Source organism: Mytilus galloprovincialis, chromosome 12 (genome assembly GCF_965363235.1).
Source record: "Mytilus galloprovincialis chromosome 12, xbMytGall1.hap1.1, whole genome shotgun sequence".
NCBI lineage: Eukaryota > Metazoa > Mollusca > Bivalvia > Mytilida > Mytilidae > Mytilus > Mytilus galloprovincialis.
The window spans coordinates 36532988-36555021 of NC_134849.1; the positions used below are offsets into that span (position 1 = coordinate 36532988).

The window sequence follows — 22034 nt, forward strand, 5'->3', positions numbered from 1 at the left end:
GGGTGCGGGACTTTGCTGCTGGATGTTTTATGTTTTTTTAAGATATTTAGCTCTGTTCTTTCATGTCTAACATATTACTTTATTATCTTTTTTTTTATATTTTAAGACAAATAATTCTCATTGTCTATTGTTTACATTTTTACCCATTATTCTTTATTTTATAAACCCCATCCAAACCCTCATTTATGACATAATATTAAAGGTTAATGCTATAAGTGTGAAACACCATTAACAATTTTGCACGAGCTGTATATATATCACATGTATGGTATGATTATGATATATTTGTTTAATTTCAATATCAAGTATATGAATGAATATATAATTAAGGTAAGAAATGTTTCGTGTTTGTATCACTATTCTGAATATGATAAATATAATGCTAATTATACATGTTATAGGCAATGCATGTTGTCTGACATTTGAAATATGTCAGTGTTACAAACGTATATTGTTTATTGTTTATTTGTGTTTCATTAACACACTAGTTTTATACTAGAGTACACAACTACTTTTGCATACTAGGTATTATTCCTGTACCAAAAAATCTGTAGTACTGGAAATCAATCTACTTTTAATATTCAGTGCTATTTTGTTATTTTAAAAATTATTGTATTTTACAGTACTTGATTTGTACTTGAAATAAGTACTAAATATTTTTTGTCACACCGTTTCATTTTCAGCTTTTGAAAGTATGTCTGTTTCAAATACCTTAAAGTTATGATTTTCAAAGATTGAATATTGTGATCGCTTTTGGTATTATTTCTGTACCAACATTTTTGATGCAAATCATGTACTGTATAATACAAGTAACAACTCAAGTTACAATAATTTTCAAGTCTAGAAATAGTACTAAATACATAAAGTAAATTTCCAGTACTACAGAATTTAAGTACAGAAATAATACCTTTGCAAAAGTAGCAGTGTTTAAATCCCTTCCTCTAAACAAGTTTTACATAATATCAATAAATCTAACAGACACGAAGAAACCAAAGGGATAGAATAGGGAACGTCAAGGGGGAGGGGATATGGGTTTTTTAATTTCTAATAAAAAAAAACATTTTGATCCCCAAGTTGATGACTAAACATATTGTGGTCAAGCTTGAAAAAATAATTTGGTTCATAGCGTCGAAAAAGTAAAATATGTTCTCGAAAAAAAATTCAGACCCCTCCTTTATATTCTTAAAGTTAAATGGTTGCTCCCTTAATTTGCACCCATTAATATTATCATTCGATTCCCTTATATAAGTACATACAAAATCACAAAAAAAGAGACGATAGGATACCAAAGGAAGTAAATTACAAGTCACTAATCAGAATAAAACTGACAACATTTAAACAAAAAATGCAATTAAAAAAGAACAAATGTGGAGCAGGAGCAGCTTACCCTTCCGGAGCACATGATACTATTATTTTTGCCTTTCTTTTAAAATACAGTACGCAAAACAAACCCTAGACAAAAACCTATAAATGATAATCTTAATCCTTAGCAATAAGGGGGGTCTCCAAAAAGGTAAACGATAAAAACTAAAGACTCATCAACTGCGGGCATTTCTTGAATAAAAAACTGGTTCCAACAAAGCAGGTTTGACAGTATACATTTTTTGAATGATAAAGTGTGTAATTGTTCTATTTTAAATATATGAAAAGGGTAAAGTACTTGATGTCTCAGCTGTTCATTCCTACAATTGAAAGATTAAAATGTCCCCTTTTTTGTGCTTTATTATGAATATTTATCTCATTTGGCAAATTGAATCCTACTCCTTCTGATTATTTGTACATTATAAAACGTTTGTTCCGCGTATTTATATTTACATTGTCATGACAGTTGTCTCTCTTATGTCGTTTAACACTGATTTTGTCAATTGATATGGATTTCATAATTCATATAATTATAAAGTTGAAAATTATAACAGGATGTCCTGACTACACTTTCCAAGTAATTGAGAGCGCCTGGTTTCGTTGGGGTGTAGGATCTTCATTTCTCTTTATTTTATATAGGTTTTTTTCTTTGTTCTTTCATGCCTGTCCTATTACTCTATTTTCTTTTTTTTTATATTTTAATGCCAAGGTATTCTCTTTTTCTATTGTTTACATCTTGACCCATTTTTTTTTTTTTATTTTATAAACCTAATTCAAACTTTTATATATGACATAATACCATGAATGAAAATCAACATTAACAATTTTGACCGAGCTATTATCAACAATATAATGTTAAACTTTTAACATGAAGTTGAATTTCTTTAAAATCCTGAAAATTGCACAGAACATTAACAGCTTCGACTTCTCAGTAATAAAACAACCATTCAACGATAATAAACGATTTTTGAGTGTAATGTTTCATGGGAAATTGTAGTTCCGATGGGAACTTTAAAATTCCCATGGGAAAATTACTTTTTCCAATGGGAACTTAAATTTTTCCTATGCGAACTTCGAATATTCCCATTGGAATTCTTAAATTTCCCATTGAAAATGTACTTTAAATCAGCTATGGTGACAACAGTGACAACGGTGACATGTTGGGGCGAATGGGGAAATTTATTTTTTGTTACTAGTATATCTTTCACTTGGGCAAAAAATATTTATGATATCTTGTAAACCGACAAATTCAGATTTGTCAATTCTGCAATTGCAAATTTGTCCCGCACAGTGTTAATTCTTTCTCATTGCATAAACGTCTACTACGTTCTAGCAAAATGTCAGTTGCGTGATTCAAATTAAGATCGATAAAATATGTTGTTCAATGTTTAGATAAAGTTACAAGTAGTTTTTACTTCTGCGTTGTATGTTATTCGAATGAAACGAATTTGTCAAAATCTTATTGAGGGGGCTAGAATATTTGGAAATGAATATTCAATCAAGCCTGATGAGAACACCCAAAAATATGTATATAATCTGCTTATGTCAAATGAACTTCCCCTTAAAATGCCTGATACAATTTTGTAAAAAATGTTAGATAATATGCCATATACATAGCAACAAGACTTGGATGGAGAGTTGTCTCATTGACATTTATACCACATCTGCTTACTAGTACATGTATATCTATTGATTTTATATAATCTTTTCTAATGCTATTTGTTTGGCCCATTACACATGTGTTGGTTTTGGCATACAATGTATGTGTACAGTTATTTTTCATTTGTATAAAAACAGCACAACCCAATATTAAAATTCAAATAACTGCACCTATTTATCAGCATTCGGCAATCCTCGGTAGAATCCGCTACTCTCCTTCTATGTTAGATGAGGGTACGGAATCGGCCGAATTGAGACGAATGATTTATCAGATGAGATTTCATAACCCAAGGTAAGAAGGTGCTAGAAATTCTTGGTTTAAGGACACCTGAGATTTAGGGCAGTGGTATGAGTCAGGTGCGACTCCTAAAATATGTACCGTTTCATTACAAACAGTGTAGCCTTCGTAGCGATATAAAGATCGTTTACCCCAAGCCTTGTTGAATTGATCCAGTAGTTTGAGAGGTATAGATTTTTGAAAAACGATACTGACAGAGCACAGGTTCTCCAAAAGGCAGGCAATCATTCACAACATTAGGACCTTTGAACTAGTGAATAATTTTTTAGGCAAAACATTACACAAGAAGCACCACACTCAACCTGTATAGATAAGTTAAAATATTCATTGATATGTCTTCAAAAAGGAATAATAATCCCAATTTAAGAACGTTTGCTTCTCAGTTTTAGAATAATGAGCTTTTTTTAAAGACTGTGATTGATTGATTGTTTGGAAATAACAAAACTTGAAAAGCAGAAAATAATGAAAGGTCAGTGAGTATAATAAATTTAAAATTTAGCTGGAAATGATTATCTCTAAACTTTATTCACATCTCACATTGACGCTTTTGTTATTTCATAAAAATAGGAAAAAAGGCAAGGATTTTTAATGATTTTCTAAAATGTCTTTTTAAACTACATCTGTGTATCAAAATCACGAAAAAAAGACAGTAGACGTGTACTAAAATCACGAAAAAAAAACAGGAGACGTTAGCGGGCAAAAGTTCTACTTTCACTACATGGATAAACCTTATATCAAAATATCTGACAAAAAGTCAAAAACAAGAGTAAAGAACATCCCTAAACTGATATTAGGTTCAAATAATTTGGCTTTTACATCGTCAAATTCAACATTTGACCTGACGTCACATTAAAATATACCTGTGACCTAAAAAAAATGTTCAAACCCGCGTTGAACAAGGAATACATGGAATAAACGCAAAGGCAAAAACATAGTAATTTTCCTTTTCAAATCATTGAACTAGCAAGCAGGATTCGAAATGCTCCGAAAAGTAAATATTAATACCAAATTCGACCTTTACAAATTTTAGTTTAAACTTTCATGAAACCACATTACCTAGTGTGTTGGGTATGGATATAGTTACCAAAGGTACCAGGATTATAATTTAGTACGCCAGTATGGTTTCAATAAACGAAATGTATATAGTTGGTGTTATTATTAAATTCATTTAAGACCATATTCAACTCAAACACTGTTTGCTAACAGCTAATACATTTGAACTCCATTTAGTTACAAAAAGACTTTCATATCAGGTATTAGAGAGGAAAAAAAACATTAAAATTCATGTTTGGAGTCAGGGGAATATAGTCTAGTGCTTGTTAATTTTTTCCAACTATCTTTGATTTTCATTTTAGAATATAACTGCTCAAATCAGGCCAATAGTTTTCTCTGTTTGAATTATTTTACATTTTATAACCCACGGACCTTTATAGCTTACTATGCGTTGCTAGTTTTGCTTTTTGTTGAATTACATACGGTGACCTGCTGTTCTTGATATCCTTGCTTTATTGTGATTAATTATCTCATTTGGCAATCATACTACTTTTCATTATTTTTACATTATCAAACGTTTGTTCCGCGTATTTAAATTTACATTAAAATGATAGTTGTCTCCCTTGTGTCGCTATACACAGATTTCGTCAATTGATTTAGATTTCATAATTTTATATAATTATGAATATAATAACAGGATTTCCTGACTCTGCATTCCAAGTACTTAGAGCGGCTGGTTTCGGTGGGATGCGGGGACTTCGCTCCTGGATTCTTTATTTTTTAGCTATTTTTCTCCGTTCTTTTATGCCTTTCATATTATTTTGTTTTTTTGTATATTTTAACTCAAAATTATTTTCTTGTCTACATTTTGACCCATTTTTCTTGATTTTATAAACCCAATCCGAACCCTCATTTATGACATAATATTGAATGTTAATAATATAGGTGTGAAACAACATTAACAGCTTTGCACGAGCATGACATTGTATGATTTTATAGGATATATTTGTTTATTTTGAATATTATATATGAACGAATAATTAAAAGAGGTAAGTAGTATTTCGTCTTTGTATCACTTGTTCTGAATATGATAATTATATTAAATCTATATATAGGCAATCCATGTTGTCTGACATTTGAAGTATGTCAGTGTTACAAACTTACTTTGTTGTTTCAGTAACACACCAATTTTATACTATCCCTTCTTATATACTAGTTTCACATAAAGTCAATAAATCCAAATTACAAGTAGAAACCAAAGGAGTTAAATAGGGAACGACAAAGAAGAGGGGATATGTTTTTTTTTAATTTCTAAAAAAAAAAACATTCTGATCCCCAAGTTTATGACAAAAAACATTGTGGTCAAGCTTGAAAAAAAAATTGGTTCATAGCGTCGAAAAAACAATAAAACTTTCTTCGCGAAAAAAAATTCAGATCCCCCCAACCCCAAACCCCTTATTTTTTTTTAAAGTTAAATGGTTGCTCCCTTAATTTGTACCCATTAATAGTATTATTCCCTTCCCAAATATTAGTACACACAAAAACAAAAAACGAGACGAGACGAGAAGATACCAAAGGGAGTAAGTAAATTACAAGTCACTAATCAGAACAATACTGATAACATTTTAGAAAAATACAATTGAAAGAGAAAAAAATATGGAGCAGGATCAGCTTATCCTTCCGGGGCGCCTGAGACTATCCTCGTTTTTGTGGGGTTCGTGTTGCTCTTTTTTTTTCTATGCTGTGTTTTGTGTATTTTTGTTTATAATCGTAAGAAGATGTAGTATTATAACCAACGAAACAACTCTCCACAAGAGACCAAATGAAACAGAAATGTATCTGGTTGTATTTTTCATTTTTTTTTTTTTTTTTTGCCATGACGTTGTCAGTTTATTTTCGACCTTTTAAGGTGGTACCTAACACTACAGGGAGACAACTCTGTAAAATCAGCAGAACGCTTTAATGACGTTGTGTTGTAAAAGGAATATTAAGCTTCCCAATGATCAAAATTGATGTTTGTCAAACTGCTATATAACCAGTGTAATTTTTCTGACAAAACGGTTGGTTCAAAAAAAATTTAATTTCTATATTTTTGTAAAAGGGTCAAAGTAAATAGTTTGACAACATTTTATGAAAATTAAACGAGCCAAATTAATTTTAGTGAAAGTGTTGGGTACCACCTTAATTTGAATGGGTCCCTTTGGTATATTTTGCATTTTTTTAAACAACAGTACACAAAACCCTAAACAAAAAGCTTCAGATGATTATCCTCATACATGTACTCAGCAAATAAGGGGATTGAACACTCATAGTCTCCCAAAAGGGAAGCGAGTATTGTCTTAAATGGTTGTAAATTAATATAAGGGAATCAAAATAAAAACTAAAGACTCATGAACTGTGACCAACTTCTTGAATAAAAAAAAACTAGCCCTAACATTACGCACTTGTGAAGGCTCTGAAATCAGATTGGCAAAATGTTACTTATGACAAACATTCTGAGAAAATGGCATCAACTTCTGATTTGAGGGGTTAAGGAGGAGGAGCGGAAGCAGATCTAAACAGAAGTGTACAGAAACGACGCAAATCCTTGACAAATAAAACCCCAAAACGGAAATAAAAGATTCGAAGGACATTTTGTCAATAAAATTCAAAGAAAAAAGTACAACAAAATTACCGAATTTCAAGATAAATTCCCAAAGGAAAGTCTATAAAAAATAACAAAATGGATATTCAAGTGGTTCAAGAGTAACCTCAAGTAGAAGACATTGCTCAGTTGTAAACTTTCCTGTGTTGTATAATTGCGGATAATTTGTATATTTTGAAACTATTAAGAAAAAAAACTGTGCTAAAAGACCACCAAATTTAGATCCCTCTGTAGCTGTAGTACATCTCATTTATATAAATTAAACCTTTATTAAAAGACCGCCTGTCTTAAGAGACCACTTTTATGCTCTTCTTAAGTGGTCTCTTAAAAAAGTTTTGACTGTATATGATAAAGTATAATAATGTTATTGTTCTATTCAAAATATATAAAATGGTAATTTAAAAGTACTTGATGTCTCAGCGGCTCATTCCTACAATTAAAAGATTAAAATACTCCCTTTTTCGAGTCTTTATGTGCTATTTATGGGCAATAATAGCGCATTGACTTGACATATCAACGATATAAGGATGAGGCTTAGAAACGGGGAAATGCGAGGTTGATATGTCAAGTCAATGCACTATTATTGTCTTTATACTGAAATCTAAAAGAGTACTTTTTCAATTGTTGTTTAGTGTGTATGTTATTATTTTGATTTAAATAGTGGAAAACTCCCCCCTTTTTATAAAAAAGCCTAATATCATGCAGGCGGAGAAATGTACAGTACAATGAAATGCACATCTACCTGCTGAAACCTGCAAGCGATGATGAACAAGTTTGTTTAAGAATGAACTAACATATCAACAATAAGCATAAACATAATGATATATAGTTCGCAAACCAAAAATATTTACAAGTGAAATATTTTTATTTTTTTCTAAAAACTGCAAAAGAAATAAGTTTGAGGTTGTATACTTTGGAAACAACAACAGGTTGAATGGGTCATATTAATAATTAATTACAATTTTGGCAATTTCTATTTAAATATTCACGAGAAAAAGTGATATCAGGTCAGCGACTGTATACGACATAGAAATATACGGTCAACGCATTTTGACTGCTCAAATAGAACGAGTGCAGTATAAAACTAGATATGAAACCTGGTACTCTCAAAATATAAGAAAAGGAAAACTTTGGCCTGAAAGGTTCTTCAATGCAAGGAGATTACCCAAACCTAATTCGCATGATGAAGCATTTCTAAGTTTCCGATTCTGGTGTGCACATTATTAACATTATTAAGATAAACTTTAAAAGTACATTTTTTTAAAACCTTTAAATAGCCGAGAACAGCTACGACTTCTCAGTTATATAACAATCTAATTTTCACATATCAAGTGATTGTTCTAACTAATTATATATACAGAGATTGATTTATAGCATCTTTTGTTTATTTCTGAACCGTATGGCTGTGTTTTTATTTATACTGAACAACATGAATACCGCAACACTTCTATATTCTACTCAAGTGGGTGTTTCTCAAACAACATTTTCATTGTTTTGTGAGTTGTTGTCTTCTTGTTGAAATTTTGTCATTAAGCCAATTTGACTATTCTTAAAAGAGGGACGAAAGATACCAAAGGGACAGTCAAACTCATAAATCTAAAACAAACTGACAACGCCATGGCTAAAAATGAAAAAGCCAAACAAACAACAACACACATGACACAACATCGAAAACTAAAGAATAAACAACACGAACCCCACCAAAAAACTAGGGGTGATCTCAGGTGCTCCGGAAGGGTAAGCAGATCCTGCTCCACATGTGGCACCCGTCGTGTTGCTTATGAGATAACAAAAAATAGTCTAATTCGGTAGGTCACATTCATGAAAGGGAAGGGGATTGTAGTTACGACGTAAGGAAAATATCCGATATCATTTGTGAAACGGTTATTCCATAACGGTCAACCAACTCGTGATGGCGTCCGTAAAATTTAAGAAGCGATGATTTCAACTTCACCATTTTGGAACTCGTGGTTTAATAGCTTCCTTGTGAGCAGCAACCCTCTATCATGATATAAAGGAACCTTCTCGGATTTACGATTGTTGATAGTCTAATATATATACATGTATAATATTAGGTTCACCCCGTGTTGTTTGGTTTGGTGTTTTGCAATCTAACCGGGTTTTTTTTTATGTGATAATGCTTTTCTTACACCCCCCCTTTTTATGGTATCGTTGCATTATTTAGGTCTGTCAGTATACAATTGTATACATCATAGTCGCCTTCCGCTTTCCTTCTAAAGTTCCCCTACTACTTGTAATATCTCTTCATATATTTCCGGCAATTGACATCAAATTACTCGGAGATAAAATTGTACATATATGATATAAGTATTTACTAATGAAAGGTATGTATAAATTTGTTACATGTATGTCTTAAAATTTAATGCTTTTACGACAAGAATGATCTCGTATCCTTAATTAAATAAAAACTATCTTTGCAGGAATCAGTGCTTTCGTATTGAGATAATTTACAGCATACCTTTAATTTCGTTCGTTTATATTCAATTATAATTTTCTTAAAAGAAGCTTAAGTTTAAACTCCTAACGCGCTTGAATAGTTTTGAAAAGTGTTTTGCTATTATTACTGGCTTCAACGATTGATTAATTGACTTGTGATGTTTGACACCACTTCTGGAAGTATTGGTTATTTCATGCTAGTGTGTTTTAAATTGGTGTGGGGAAACTAAAGTGCCGAGAGGAGGGATATTTCTAGTTAATTAAGAAAGGAGTTGAACCCCGCACCCTACCCCTTTTCACGTGCAAAATTTGAGCTCAAAACTTGCATGTTGACATGCTATTTACAGTAGTTGGGCCGGCTACTAAGACCGCTGGGTCATTGTGGCCCCGCGTGACTTTTAAATTGCGCAGTCGTCGTAAAAATTGTATCATTTCCTTTAGACATCAGTTTGTCTTTACGATGCCTTCTGCTAGATACAAATAAGTTACCCATGAAATTTCTTTTAAGCATAAATTTACCAACACATTGAATTCAATTATCTTTTAAATTAACAAACAATGAAATAAAAATGTTTAAACGGGCACTAGCTACGAGATATATAAAAAATCTGAAATATGATTTATTTTTTTGTTCAATCATTAATGAAATTGAAATAATTATTCGCTTTTAGCAGGCAGTATGGTTCAAATTTGTCAAAATAAGCTAAGAAACATTTATCATGAATTATTCACTTGTAAGTGAATAATTCGACCTCATTGAATCCGTATTCATGTGACTGAACTTTAATTCAATTCCTTATCTAGAGAAGTATAATGCATGAATAGTGCGTGTAAAATTATTTAAAGGAACAGAATGTCAACATTGAAAGTTTGAAGGTAAATCATTTGATTGACTAATTCAATCCACTAAAAATCATTCTTATGCAGGTAAAAACGACGATAAACATATAATCTATTACTCGAAATTAAACAGACCTAGAAAAATCAAATTGCACGTGTTCGCTTAATCTATATATTTCTATATTTATGTTTACATCACTTATATGGTCATCGGAGCACTTCGGAGGTCAACTCGATAGTTAATTAGATGGCGTCTAGACTAAAATACACACGAAACGAAGCTACATTTAATCGAGCCTATGCCTTGTTAATTGTTTATCTTAGACTTTTAATAGTTTGGATAAATGTTTTACATTGTTATAAATGAAATATGAGAATTTGAGTCAAATCAGTGAACATGAGTATGCAGCTAATGTCCCTTTAATGAATTTGTTAATCAAACTAGATATTCATGACATTAAATGATATATCGGCAACATGTTCATGATGTTATTGTATCTATCTTCAAATAATTTAATTTTGGATGTAACGCGTCTTCTGATTGGCTGACGTTATTTTGTTATGAGCCCATAGACATAATTTAGTCTTGTGACCGTGACGTCATCAACGTTTTTTCATGATTTTCTACGGTTTAAAATGGAATTTAGAATTAAATTATAAGAAATGACTGTAATATTTTTTCTGTCTATTCGAAATACATGTAACATAAAAAATGTGGTGCACACTGTTAAATAACCCGCTACGCGCGTTATTCAGTGTGCACCAAATTTTTTATGTTATTTCTTCATAGACAGAAAAAATATTACAGTCATTCCTTAAATATATAATCTTTAGTCGTATATTCATTTAATATAATGTTACCCTTAGTTTTTGCAATACTACAATGTGTATATACTGTTGCCCTAAAATGTGTTATAATATCCAACATACTGTTGTCCGAAGTCGTTTTTATAATATATTAAACACTGAAACCTCAAGTTGTGCTTATATTATCATAAATAGTGGTGCTTTTAGTTGTTTAAGGTGGTACCTAACACTACAGGGAGATAACTCTGTAAAGTCAGCTAAACGTTTTAATTACGTTGTGTTGTAAAAGGAATATTAAGCTTGTCAATGATGAAAATTGGTGTTTGTCAAACTGCTATATAACCAGTGTAATTTTTTTGACAAAACGGTTGGTTCAAAAATTTTTAAATCTTTAATCTTTATATTTTCGTTAAAGGGTCAAAGTAAATACTTTGACAAAATTTTATGAAAATTAAACGAGCCAAATAAATTTTAGTGAAAGTGTTGGGTACCACCTTAATAATATCCCATTTAAGGCTGCTAATGTTTCCATAAGTTGTTCTTATACAATATTGTTCTATAGCATCCAATATACTGTTGCCCTACAATCATTTCTGCAAAACTGATAAAAAAAAACATGGGGGAAGGTTACTATAGATACCGTACGGCATTCAACAATCAATAAAACCCATACCGTATTGCAAGCTATAGAAGGCACTGACATAACAACTTAGTGCATTGTGGACCCAGAAGTATTCGTTCATTATCACTGAACTAGTATATATTTGTTTAGGGGCCAGCTGAAGGACGTCCCCGGGTGCGAGAATTTCTCGTTGCATTGAAGACCTGTTGGTAACCTTCTGCTGTTGTCTGCTCTATGGTCGGGTTGTTGTCTCTTTGACACATTCCCCATTTCCATTCTCAATTTTATTTAGGTGGGGCCAATTGACGGCCAACTAGGGTTCTGATCAAGTCATGCTAAAGTGATAATCTAAACAATCAACGAAATTTATTCCAACAAAAGGGGACCGGGAACACTTCCATTCTCTCATAAATCCGCCTTTGCAACTGTCTATCAAGAATAATATTATGATTATGGCTATGTTTATTTATCAAATAAACATGGGGGGAAGTTACTATAATAGATACCGTACGGTATTCAACAATCAATAAAACCCATACCGTATTGCAAGCTATAGAAGGCACTGACATAACAACCTAGTCCATTGTGGACCAAGAAGTATTCTTTAGGTGGGGCCAATTGACTGCCAACTAGGGGTCTGATCAAGTCATGCTACAGTGATAATCTAAACAATCAACCAAATTTATTCCAACAAAAGGGGACCGGGAACACTTCCATTCTCTCATAAATCCGCCTTTGCAACTGTCCATCAAAAATAACATTATGATTATGGCTATGTTTATTTATCAAATAAACCACAATTGTGTAGATTGAGTCAGTAAAATAATCTCATGAACGAGTTTGAAATGTGAAATTTCTAAAAATGATAAATACATTGGTTTATGGGTTTTATTTTGAGATAAAACATTTTTTAGTGAAAAAAATATATGACGACCCATTAAAATGTATATCAAAACGCAGTTGATTTAGTTACTCTAAATACGTGTGTTCCAAAGGCTATAAATAATATTTTATAAAACACGATGTTTTATATATAAACTCAAATAATTTCCGAACTTGTGTTTTTCTATAAACTTTAATGACATGAATAATACCGAGGTTTTCTGAATCATGTGGGATGTGGATTTTACAAATCACTTGAACACGTGTTGTTCATGTACTTTTTTTTATTCATTCATAGACAAGTTTGAAACCGAAAGATAATTTCTATGAAAATATGACAACATTCATAAAACCCCTTTATGAACCGGAGAGATAATTTTAATGACTATTTAACTTTCTTTTCTTTTGTATATTAATAAGGTTTCGATGAAAATGTATTATGAAATATAAAGATATCGAATGACTATTTTACTTTCTTTTCGTTTAAGTGCAATAGGATGTTGTCACAAGAATGGCACGCAACTTAAATTCCGAATAAATTATTTTATAGTTAGTTTGCTCAAGTTTACATACTTCAATTGAACAAAACAATAGCAGTAGGAAAGGGTGAGTCCAGATAACTTAATTTTCCAAGCATACATTTACTTATACCATTTTTTTATTTTATTTATAGCTCTGTTCTAGATCAGGACAGGCCATTATCATGGACTGTTTTTTTTTCGGGGGGGGGGGGGGGGGGGGGGGGGGGCTTTTCTAATAAATAGTTTGCAATGAAGACATATTTAAAATGTGTTACGAATTTATTTATTTTTTTGTGATTGGTAAAACAAAATTAAATAAAAGATGTCGAAACCTTTGTTGGTAGAATATAAGACTGCAATATTTTGACCATCGTAAAAGTACTTCAGTATTAGCATCGGAGGCGGATTAGGGGTGAGGAGGTTGCGGGGGGAGATAATGGCTTATAACCAACCATGATCCTATTATGGAACTACATGTATGGTAGACTGGTTCCTGATTGCAATATTCAGTATGTTACACATATACCAATATCTCGTGAGAGAGTATGGCTAATAGCTAATACCTCAGTGGAACGTAGTACCGGGAACCAAGATGCATGTATGGTTAATGCATCTATTAGGCTTTTACACAGCCCTAACGTTGTCATGTTGGCGGATCTCTACTTTTTACTAATCCTAGACCTTGCATCAGAGTATTTCAGATCAGAAATTCTTTTTTTTTTTATTATTATTTGCAAGAATGTTTTTTTTTTTTCATTGTGCTGCTGCTCATCCCATGAAAAGATAGATGTTACATCCACTTGGAAACCTTCTTTTTCAGTTCATTTTAATATTTCATACTGTATGGTCAATCTTATCTTTAAGGTTGATTCATGGTATACCGCCATCTTGGATTGTACAATCACAGTACAAAATTGGTCTAGTTATTTGCCCAAATTTGCAAATTTTGAGACAGATTTGCAATTTAATGGTTAGACTGTTTATTTATATAAAGGTAACATGGTGATTTGTTGTATAATTCAAAATATTTAAACAAATATCATTTTTTGTTTTTATCTTTAAGAATCGTTTTTTTTTTTTTCAAATGAGCCATTTATTAATAAGTGAAGATACTCTTTTAATTAAAAAAAATGCACTGGACTATTAGAGATTTTTTTTTATTTTTACTTGTAGCAATAAAACAAGTTCAGTGACACCATTTTTTATTTTTATTTTCTTAAAACATATAATAAAACCTATCTTCTCACAGTTTATTTTAAAATTGTATCTCATAGATTTTTTTTAGCACAACAATGTGTTTTTTCATGACCAATCTAACCAAATTTAAGCAATTCTCTACGACTCTTAGATTGAAAAATAGCACAGTGACCCATACTTTTTATTATATTTTTGAAAAAAGCATAGTAAAATCTTCTTTTTGACAAATTATAAGAAAATTCTGTCTCAAAAAGGCAATCAAAACAGACAATTATAGTTTCTTTAATGTGTATCCATAAGCATTCTATAAGCGAATCACCTCCATGTGGAGTAGTTTCCCTTACCTTACTCTGTACAATCCAGATAATATTAAGTGACCTGTTAATGACATTTTATCGCTCAGCGATGAATCGACATTTTTAGATTTGAAAAATAAAGGAAAATGCACAAAACAACAACATGACTTAGAGTACAATCCTGGACATACGTATTTATTTCCTGGTTTCTTTCCTTTACCGATCCTATACATGTATGATATAGATAATCGAGCTAAAAGTACATATGCATGTTTACTATTCAGTAATATATGCATTTTTTTATAATAGAGTTTTAGGCCGTATGGTGACCTATAGTTGTTAATGTCTGTGTCATTTTGGTCTTTTGTGGATAATTGTCTCATTGGCAATCATACCACATCTTCTTTTTTATATTTAACACTACTTTCAGGTTATACCCACATTTTTTTTTGTCAAAATGTCCTGTACCAAGTCAGGAAAATGGCCATTGTTGTATTGTAGTAGTTCGTTTCTGTGTGTGTAACATTTTATTGTTGTGTTTCTGTTGTGTCGTAGTTCTCTTATATTTGATACGTGTCCCTCAGTTTTAGTTTATAACCCGGATTTGCTTTTTCTCTATCGATTTATAAATTTCGAACAGCGGTATACTACTGTTGCCTTTATTCAGTACTCTAGGGTATTACATTGCCTCTGTGTTTGAGTTTAAACTGAAGCTGATATATCATTCTCTGTCTAAAATCATTTGAAAGAGCATCGTCTGGTCATTTAAAATACTCCTTCATCTGATTGTTATAGTTGTTGTAAACAGGAATTATCATACAATAGTCACTTGATTCCTCCAAACAAAATCAAATTTCGTTTCTTGGCTTCTATTAAGTGTTCTACGACATATCTGTCTGGGCTTTAAAATAGTTTCCTTCCATTTGACAAAGACCTTGCTATATGACTAACTAAGTTAAATTATATTAATTAATTCAATTTTGTTTAAAATTGTTGCAATACTTTGGTTTTGTTGCAAAGTTCCATTATCGTTGTCGGTCTTTTTTGTCCTAGCTATTTATCTAATAGCCAATGTCTTGTCTGATTTAAATGGATCTTTAACTTTGTTTGTCACTCTTTACACCACATCAAAATAATTTACGGTCGAATATATTAACTAAATTACTGTCTTCGATGAATAAAAGACGATAACAAATCTATTTCTAAAGAAGCAGCCTGGGCGGACGGACGGACGCGGACGGAAAATACATTTTCGACAGTCGTTTGGAAGTCCTATACGCGAGGAAATATATTTTTCTATGTTATTCCTAATTTCATTCTGCGTTTTCTGGACATAATATTTAATTTCATTCTGTATATATTGGACAACATGTGATGCATCTATGCTTAAGTTCTTACAAGGCCAGCCTTTTCATTTCAAATATCCCCTTTTATGCCGCCTCCAAAAAACATGTGGTCGTTGCTGTATGTACATGCATGTACAAGTACTTCGGGTTTTCTAAACTTACAAAATAAATTTCTAGTGTCATCGCCCTTTATCTAGTTATATCATCTTAAGAGGAAAAGGCGTAATTCAGCACGCATGTATACTTAAATCTGTATTTAAATTTATAAATATAATGAATCTACTTACTACAATTTATTTACATGTCATTGTAAATATTTTTCAGAACTATCAATTGACATGCAATCTTCTGGTAACAAGAATACTTTGTATTGAGTGATAAGCTCACCCAGACTGAAGAAGACGGAAGAATCCATAGTGACAACTGAAGTAGTAATTCTTATAGAGTTTTTTCAATATTTGTTCGCGGACACTTTACAATTAAACTTTGATAATGAAAATTGAATCGTTATCCAGTTATCACCTTTTGGATTTATTCAATTAATCGTACATGATGTCGTCTGCTTTTCCGATCAACCAATCAGATGTCAATATTACAACTTATTCCTGGATGTCTACAACTGTTGACCAATGGAATATTAACGTTACAAGTTCCTTTCATAATATGAGTAGGATTAACAACGATTTTCCGAACGCAACTACGTTTAATATTGACTATAGTTTTTTGTTGCCTTCGTTTATATACGTGTGCTTGTTGTTATTGGTTGGATTGCCTGGAAATGCACTTGTTATCTACGTTTATCTATTTAAATGGCCAAAATCAACATCTCGTGTTTTCATTCTCGCTCTCGCGACATACGATATGATAAATTGCACAACATCAATGCCTACTGAACTGGTAATTTTGCTGAATTTCGAACATTTTGACTATCCTGTCTTGTGTAAAATTTCAAGATTTTTAACAGGATTAATTAACAATACGACTACCTTTATATTGGTAGTTATAGCAGTTGACCGATTTAAACGAATTTGCCGACCCCACAACAAACATATCTCTCCAAGACTAGGGAAAAAGTTAGTATTTATTGGTACCGTTTTCGGATTATGCACCAACTGGCCAATGTTAATACTTTACGGCACAATGACAATTCCTGGCGGGAAAACCTGTTTGATAGACGACGAAATGTTAAAAACAAATTATCCAATATATTTTGTTTTGTTCTTATTATTGGGACACTTTGTAACTGATTGCATTCTTATAACTTTGTATGCCTTTGTCGGGAAAGCAATATGGAATAGAAGACAGATTCTAAAATCAACTAGTGTAAAAGTTCCGAATCAAGAAATATCTCAAAGTAGTTACACAGTCGATGACCTTGACTCCATTGAACAAGAACAGAAGCGAACGAGACTAGCCTCGTTTGTATTTTGGCATAAAGTTTCGGACGAATTTCGAAAACGAAGTAACACAGCAGATAAACTTAAACCAAAGAATAACCGATTAACTGCACAAAAGAAATCCACATCCCTTTTTCGACGAGCTCTATCTAAGATATCTTTGAAAGAACAAAGCAACAAAGCTCGGGTAGGAAAGACAACTCTGATGTTATTTTTAGTGACTGTTGTTTTTATAGTATCGTTCATTCCGTATACAGGAATGGTAATTTGGCGGTACGTAAATCCGGTTTATGTGATGACCCTTTCATTTACTGGGAAATGTATTTATCAGATGACTTTGAGGTCATACTTGATGAACAGTGTTTTGAACCCTATCGTTTACTGTTTTGTGAGTAACCAGTTCAAAATTAAGTGCAAAAGGGCTTTTAAACAAATATTTTGTTGTGGAAATTCAAACAATCCTAATTCGAGGTCTGTGTCAGGAGCTCATAGTGGAAACGAACACACCGAAATGAAAGCAAACAAAGGTTCAAAGTAGTTTGTTTCCTTACAGATATATATTTAGTAATACAAAAACATAATAAAAAAATTGCCTGTACTTAATTATTTGAATTTTTGTCAAATGAAGAAAACAAACATGATTTTTACGTATACGGTGACCTTTAGTTGTTAATCTTGTTTTGGTCTCTTGTGGAGAGTTGTCTCATTTGTAATCATACCACATATTCTTTTAAATTTAATAAATCATGTGGGTCTAAAGCAATTTTCTGGATTTACCTTCACAAGGAACTCTCCAGTGGCGGATCCAGAAATTTTCATAAGTGGGGGCCCACTGACTGACCTAAGAAGGGCCCGCTCCAGTCACCCTTCAGTTATTCCCTATATAAGCAACCAATTTTTTTCCCAAAAAGGGGGGGGGGCAGGCCCCCTGCCCCCTAAATCCGCCTCTGCTCTCAAATCTAAACATTTGAAAGTTATGAATGTAAAAAATGTAGAAATATTAAAACCAGTTTGACCGAATAGGACTTTATAAAGGAATGGATCTTAAGGATGTACTTAGGTGAGGTTAGGTAAAAATTGATAAATTAAGAATTTGAAAATGATACTATAAACTGGTAGAGCATATTCGTTAAGGATAAAAATAAGCTAAAAATATTGATAGGTCATGGACCTCCTTTTCAAAATATTTGAGATTTAAAATATGGCGGGAAAAGGCTGACTCGGACTTTTACCTTATATTTGCATTGGTATTATTTGGGTCTCAAAACAAAAGAAAGAAAATTAAGAATCTTCTAAAATTTTGGTAAAATGACCTTTCATGAGCTATTAAGACTTATATGAAAAAATAAATTGGTGTTATGGGGCAAAATATTTTACATTGCATTATAGGGGAAAAACCTAAGGAGTCCAAATATTTGACACGAATTCCAAAACCTCACCTAAGTGCATCCTTAAAAGAATAGAAAAAATCCAATATGTTATTCACACTATAATTATATACCCACACCTACTTTATTTAGATTAATAAACATTTAGATCGATCCTAGGTCACGAATAATTTACAAGTACTTATTAATAAGAGTCTTTACTTATCATTTCCTTTTACACTGTTCCACTTATAGAATAACATAAATATTTAGGACTTAGACATTTCTATTTTCATAAGATTAGGACTGAGACATATTTACTTTCATAAGATTATAACTTTGATATACAGTGAATTATAATGACCTTCATGTTCATGTTTATATTTTGTAAATAAAAGTGGCCATACAAAAAGATATGGACGAACAAGAGAAATAGAAAAAAAGTAAACATTGCTAATATTGGTAATAGTATCATGTTAAATGTAAACTGGATACATGTAGAAATGTTTTTATCAGAAGTTGACTTGAATATGTTTTCAAATCTAGAATGATTGACTGGTGTTCTTTGCAAGCATCATTTGATGGATTTTCTTTGGAAGCATTTTGAAAAGTTGATTTTTCGTTTATTGATAGCCGTTTCAATGGTTCATTGGTGTTCCTCGTTAGCCGTTCCAACGATTCATTGGTGTACCTTGTTTACCGTTCCAATGATTCATTGGTGTTCTTTGTTATCTGTTTAAATGGTTGATTAGTGTTCTTTGTCATCTGTTTAAATGGTTGCTTAGTGTTCTTTGTTATCTGTTTAAATGGTTGATTAGTGTTCTTTGTTATCTGTTTAAATGGTTGCTTAGTGTTCTTTGTTATCTGTTTAACTGATTCATTAGTGTTCTTTGTTATCTGTTTAAATTTTTGATTAGTGTTCTTTGTTATCTGTTTAAATGGTTGATTAGTGTTCTTTGTTATCTTTTTTTAAATTGTTGATTGGTGTTATCTGTTTAGATTGTTCATTTGTGTTCTTTGTTATCTGTTTGAATTGTTTCAAATTTAGTATTCTTAAGTTTGCTAGCATTTTACATGTGTGTTTCGTGTTTCCTGGTAGTCGTTTAAATGATTGTTTGGTGTTCTTTACTAGCCATTTAAATGGTTTATTGGTGTTCTTTGCTAGCCGTTCAAACATTTCGATGGTGTTCATTTTACTTACAAGAATTAACCGACTAATCGATTCCAGGAGATTAATAATCAACAATGTATTGCGGTTAACTTTATACGTCATTCAAACATCCATTCGGCAAACCTCGGTAGAATCCGCTACTCTCCGTAGATGAGGGTACGGAATCGGCCGAGTTAAGACGAATGGTTAACCATCAAGTTACATTTTGAGTTTGATTTCTAATGAAATATTATATATGTTGTACAATGTAAATGATAGTTTAAATATACCATTGAATAAAGCATTTTCCAGTAAAAGTTCAAAGGAAACAACATTATAATGATTAGGACTTGTGGGTATAGGTAAATAAAACAACCCAACAACAAACATAACCATTCGATAATTTGGGTGCTTATAATCACGAATATATATATATAGACATACACAAATTAATGCAAGCTCTGATTCGTCTAAAACCAAAAAAAAAACAAAAAAAAAAAACACTTCAAAATAAATTTAACATAAATATCATCTATAATGAAAAAAATAATCTTAAAGTTAATAGAAAGATATTATGAAATGGCATGTCACAACGTATGAAGAAGTTCATGATTTTGGACTAACACATGAAAATTTGTCGGTTAACTGCAGAATGCATTTAGTATGTAGGTAAAGATAGAATATTTGGTTAGCTTTCTTGTTAGGTGAACCGTTAAGTCGTTTTAAGTTTATGAATCCTACCCTCCTTTTGGAGTAGTCTAGTCCTACAGACGGATGAATTGGTTATCTGTCGAACTAACCTATTAATGAATTTATGGTTCAGCTGGCGAGCAAGTTAACAAAAGATATATCCTTTACCTACACACTCAATGCATTCTGCTGTAAACTTGTTTTATAACTAATTAGTTATCATATACACCTTAGTAACTCCATCGGTATTGTAATTTTATTTTTATATATATACGATAATTTAGGTATAATATTGATCGTTATAAATAATAAGAAATTGTACTTTCTTGCTGCAAACCCTTTTTTTATTAGACTGAGGTCCCACGGGGATAAATGGAATAAAGAATTGGTGTCATCCCATGGTGTTATGACCGATGGTAAAACTATTGCCAAAGTGGATTGTCTGAGTTGCTGTGCAAAATGTATAAAAGAGGCAGTCACGTGCGATCAGATTGGGACGTTAAATTAAATGCGTAGAGTAGAGAAAATACTGGTCTGTCTGTACGTCTGTGCAACACATGTTTTAGGGGTTTGTAGCTATACAAGCTGTTCTTTATACATTTATTTTACTTATCAATGGCATTCAAGCTTATCTTCCCTTTAAACCAATAGAACCCTATTGCAGGACCTATACCTAGTGTATTAGTTGTTTTATATTTTTTTTATCATGAGCCATGCATTAAATGTTGCTATTGGACGTTAAACAAATATCAATCAACCATTATAATGTTTGGAATTATTACAAATTAAATGTTTGGAAATAAAGGCATGTGGCTATTGAATACAAACAAAAGAAACTTGTTGTAAAAAAGTTTAAAAAAAATGTGTTTTTTCCATACTGCAAGCTTAATGCTGAAATATCATTGGTAGGTGTCTACTGCCTGTATTGATCATGTATTTGAGTAGATCTGCAGCTAATTCTTTATGACAATATGAAAAAAGAGACTCATCATGACTATAATACGTATGCAACCAACGTTTGCAACTCATTATAATTTGTTCATACATTGCAAAGGCGACTTTACATTAAGAAAAATGAGTTGTCTCCCTTTAAGCAGGAAAGCACGTTTTAACTTCTGAGACTACAGAATAGAAAATAATTGACCAATACATACTACAGAAAATAAAGAAATAAAAATAAAAAATAGAGAAAAAGGGCTAAAGTTATAAATCATAGAAATCAATGGACCAAACCTATAAGAAGAGAGAGAAAAACAATGGCTTAACTAATTAATGACTACAGAATTACAGAATTATGGGACCCAATCCAGGCTCTCGTTTATACATATTGTTACTATTTTGCCTATTATGTCTCTTTTGTTCACACATCGTTGTAAATATAATGGAATTTGATGCGACTGTCATACACGTGAGAGGTTTAGCGCTATAAAACCAGGTTCAATCCACAATTTTCTACATTTAAAAATACCTGTTCCAAGTCAGGAATATGACAGTTGTCCATTCGTT

The 22034-nt window shown here is 31.8% G+C and overlaps 1 protein-coding gene across 4 annotated transcripts; it reads left to right on the plus strand.

The window, feature by feature from the left end:
• The first annotated feature begins 243 nt into the window (after positions 1-243).
• On the plus strand, positions 244-17919 carry LOC143055703 (cholecystokinin receptor type A-like). Of its 4 annotated transcripts, none has more exons than XM_076228864.1 (2): positions 244-330; positions 16249-17919. In XM_076228864.1, the coding sequence occupies exon 2, from the start codon at positions 16474-16476 to the stop codon at positions 17857-17859; it is 1386 nt and encodes a 461-aa protein (XP_076084979.1). In that variant the 5' UTR covers positions 244-330; positions 16249-16473; the 3' UTR covers positions 17860-17919. The 4 variants fall into 4 exon arrangements, with proteins under 4 accessions (XP_076084979.1, XP_076084977.1, XP_076084975.1 ...); XM_076228862.1 differs by lacking the exon at positions 244-330 and adding an exon at positions 5265-5361; XM_076228860.1 differs by lacking the exon at positions 244-330 and adding an exon at positions 9191-9301.
• The last annotated feature ends 4115 nt before the right edge of the window (positions 17920-22034 follow it).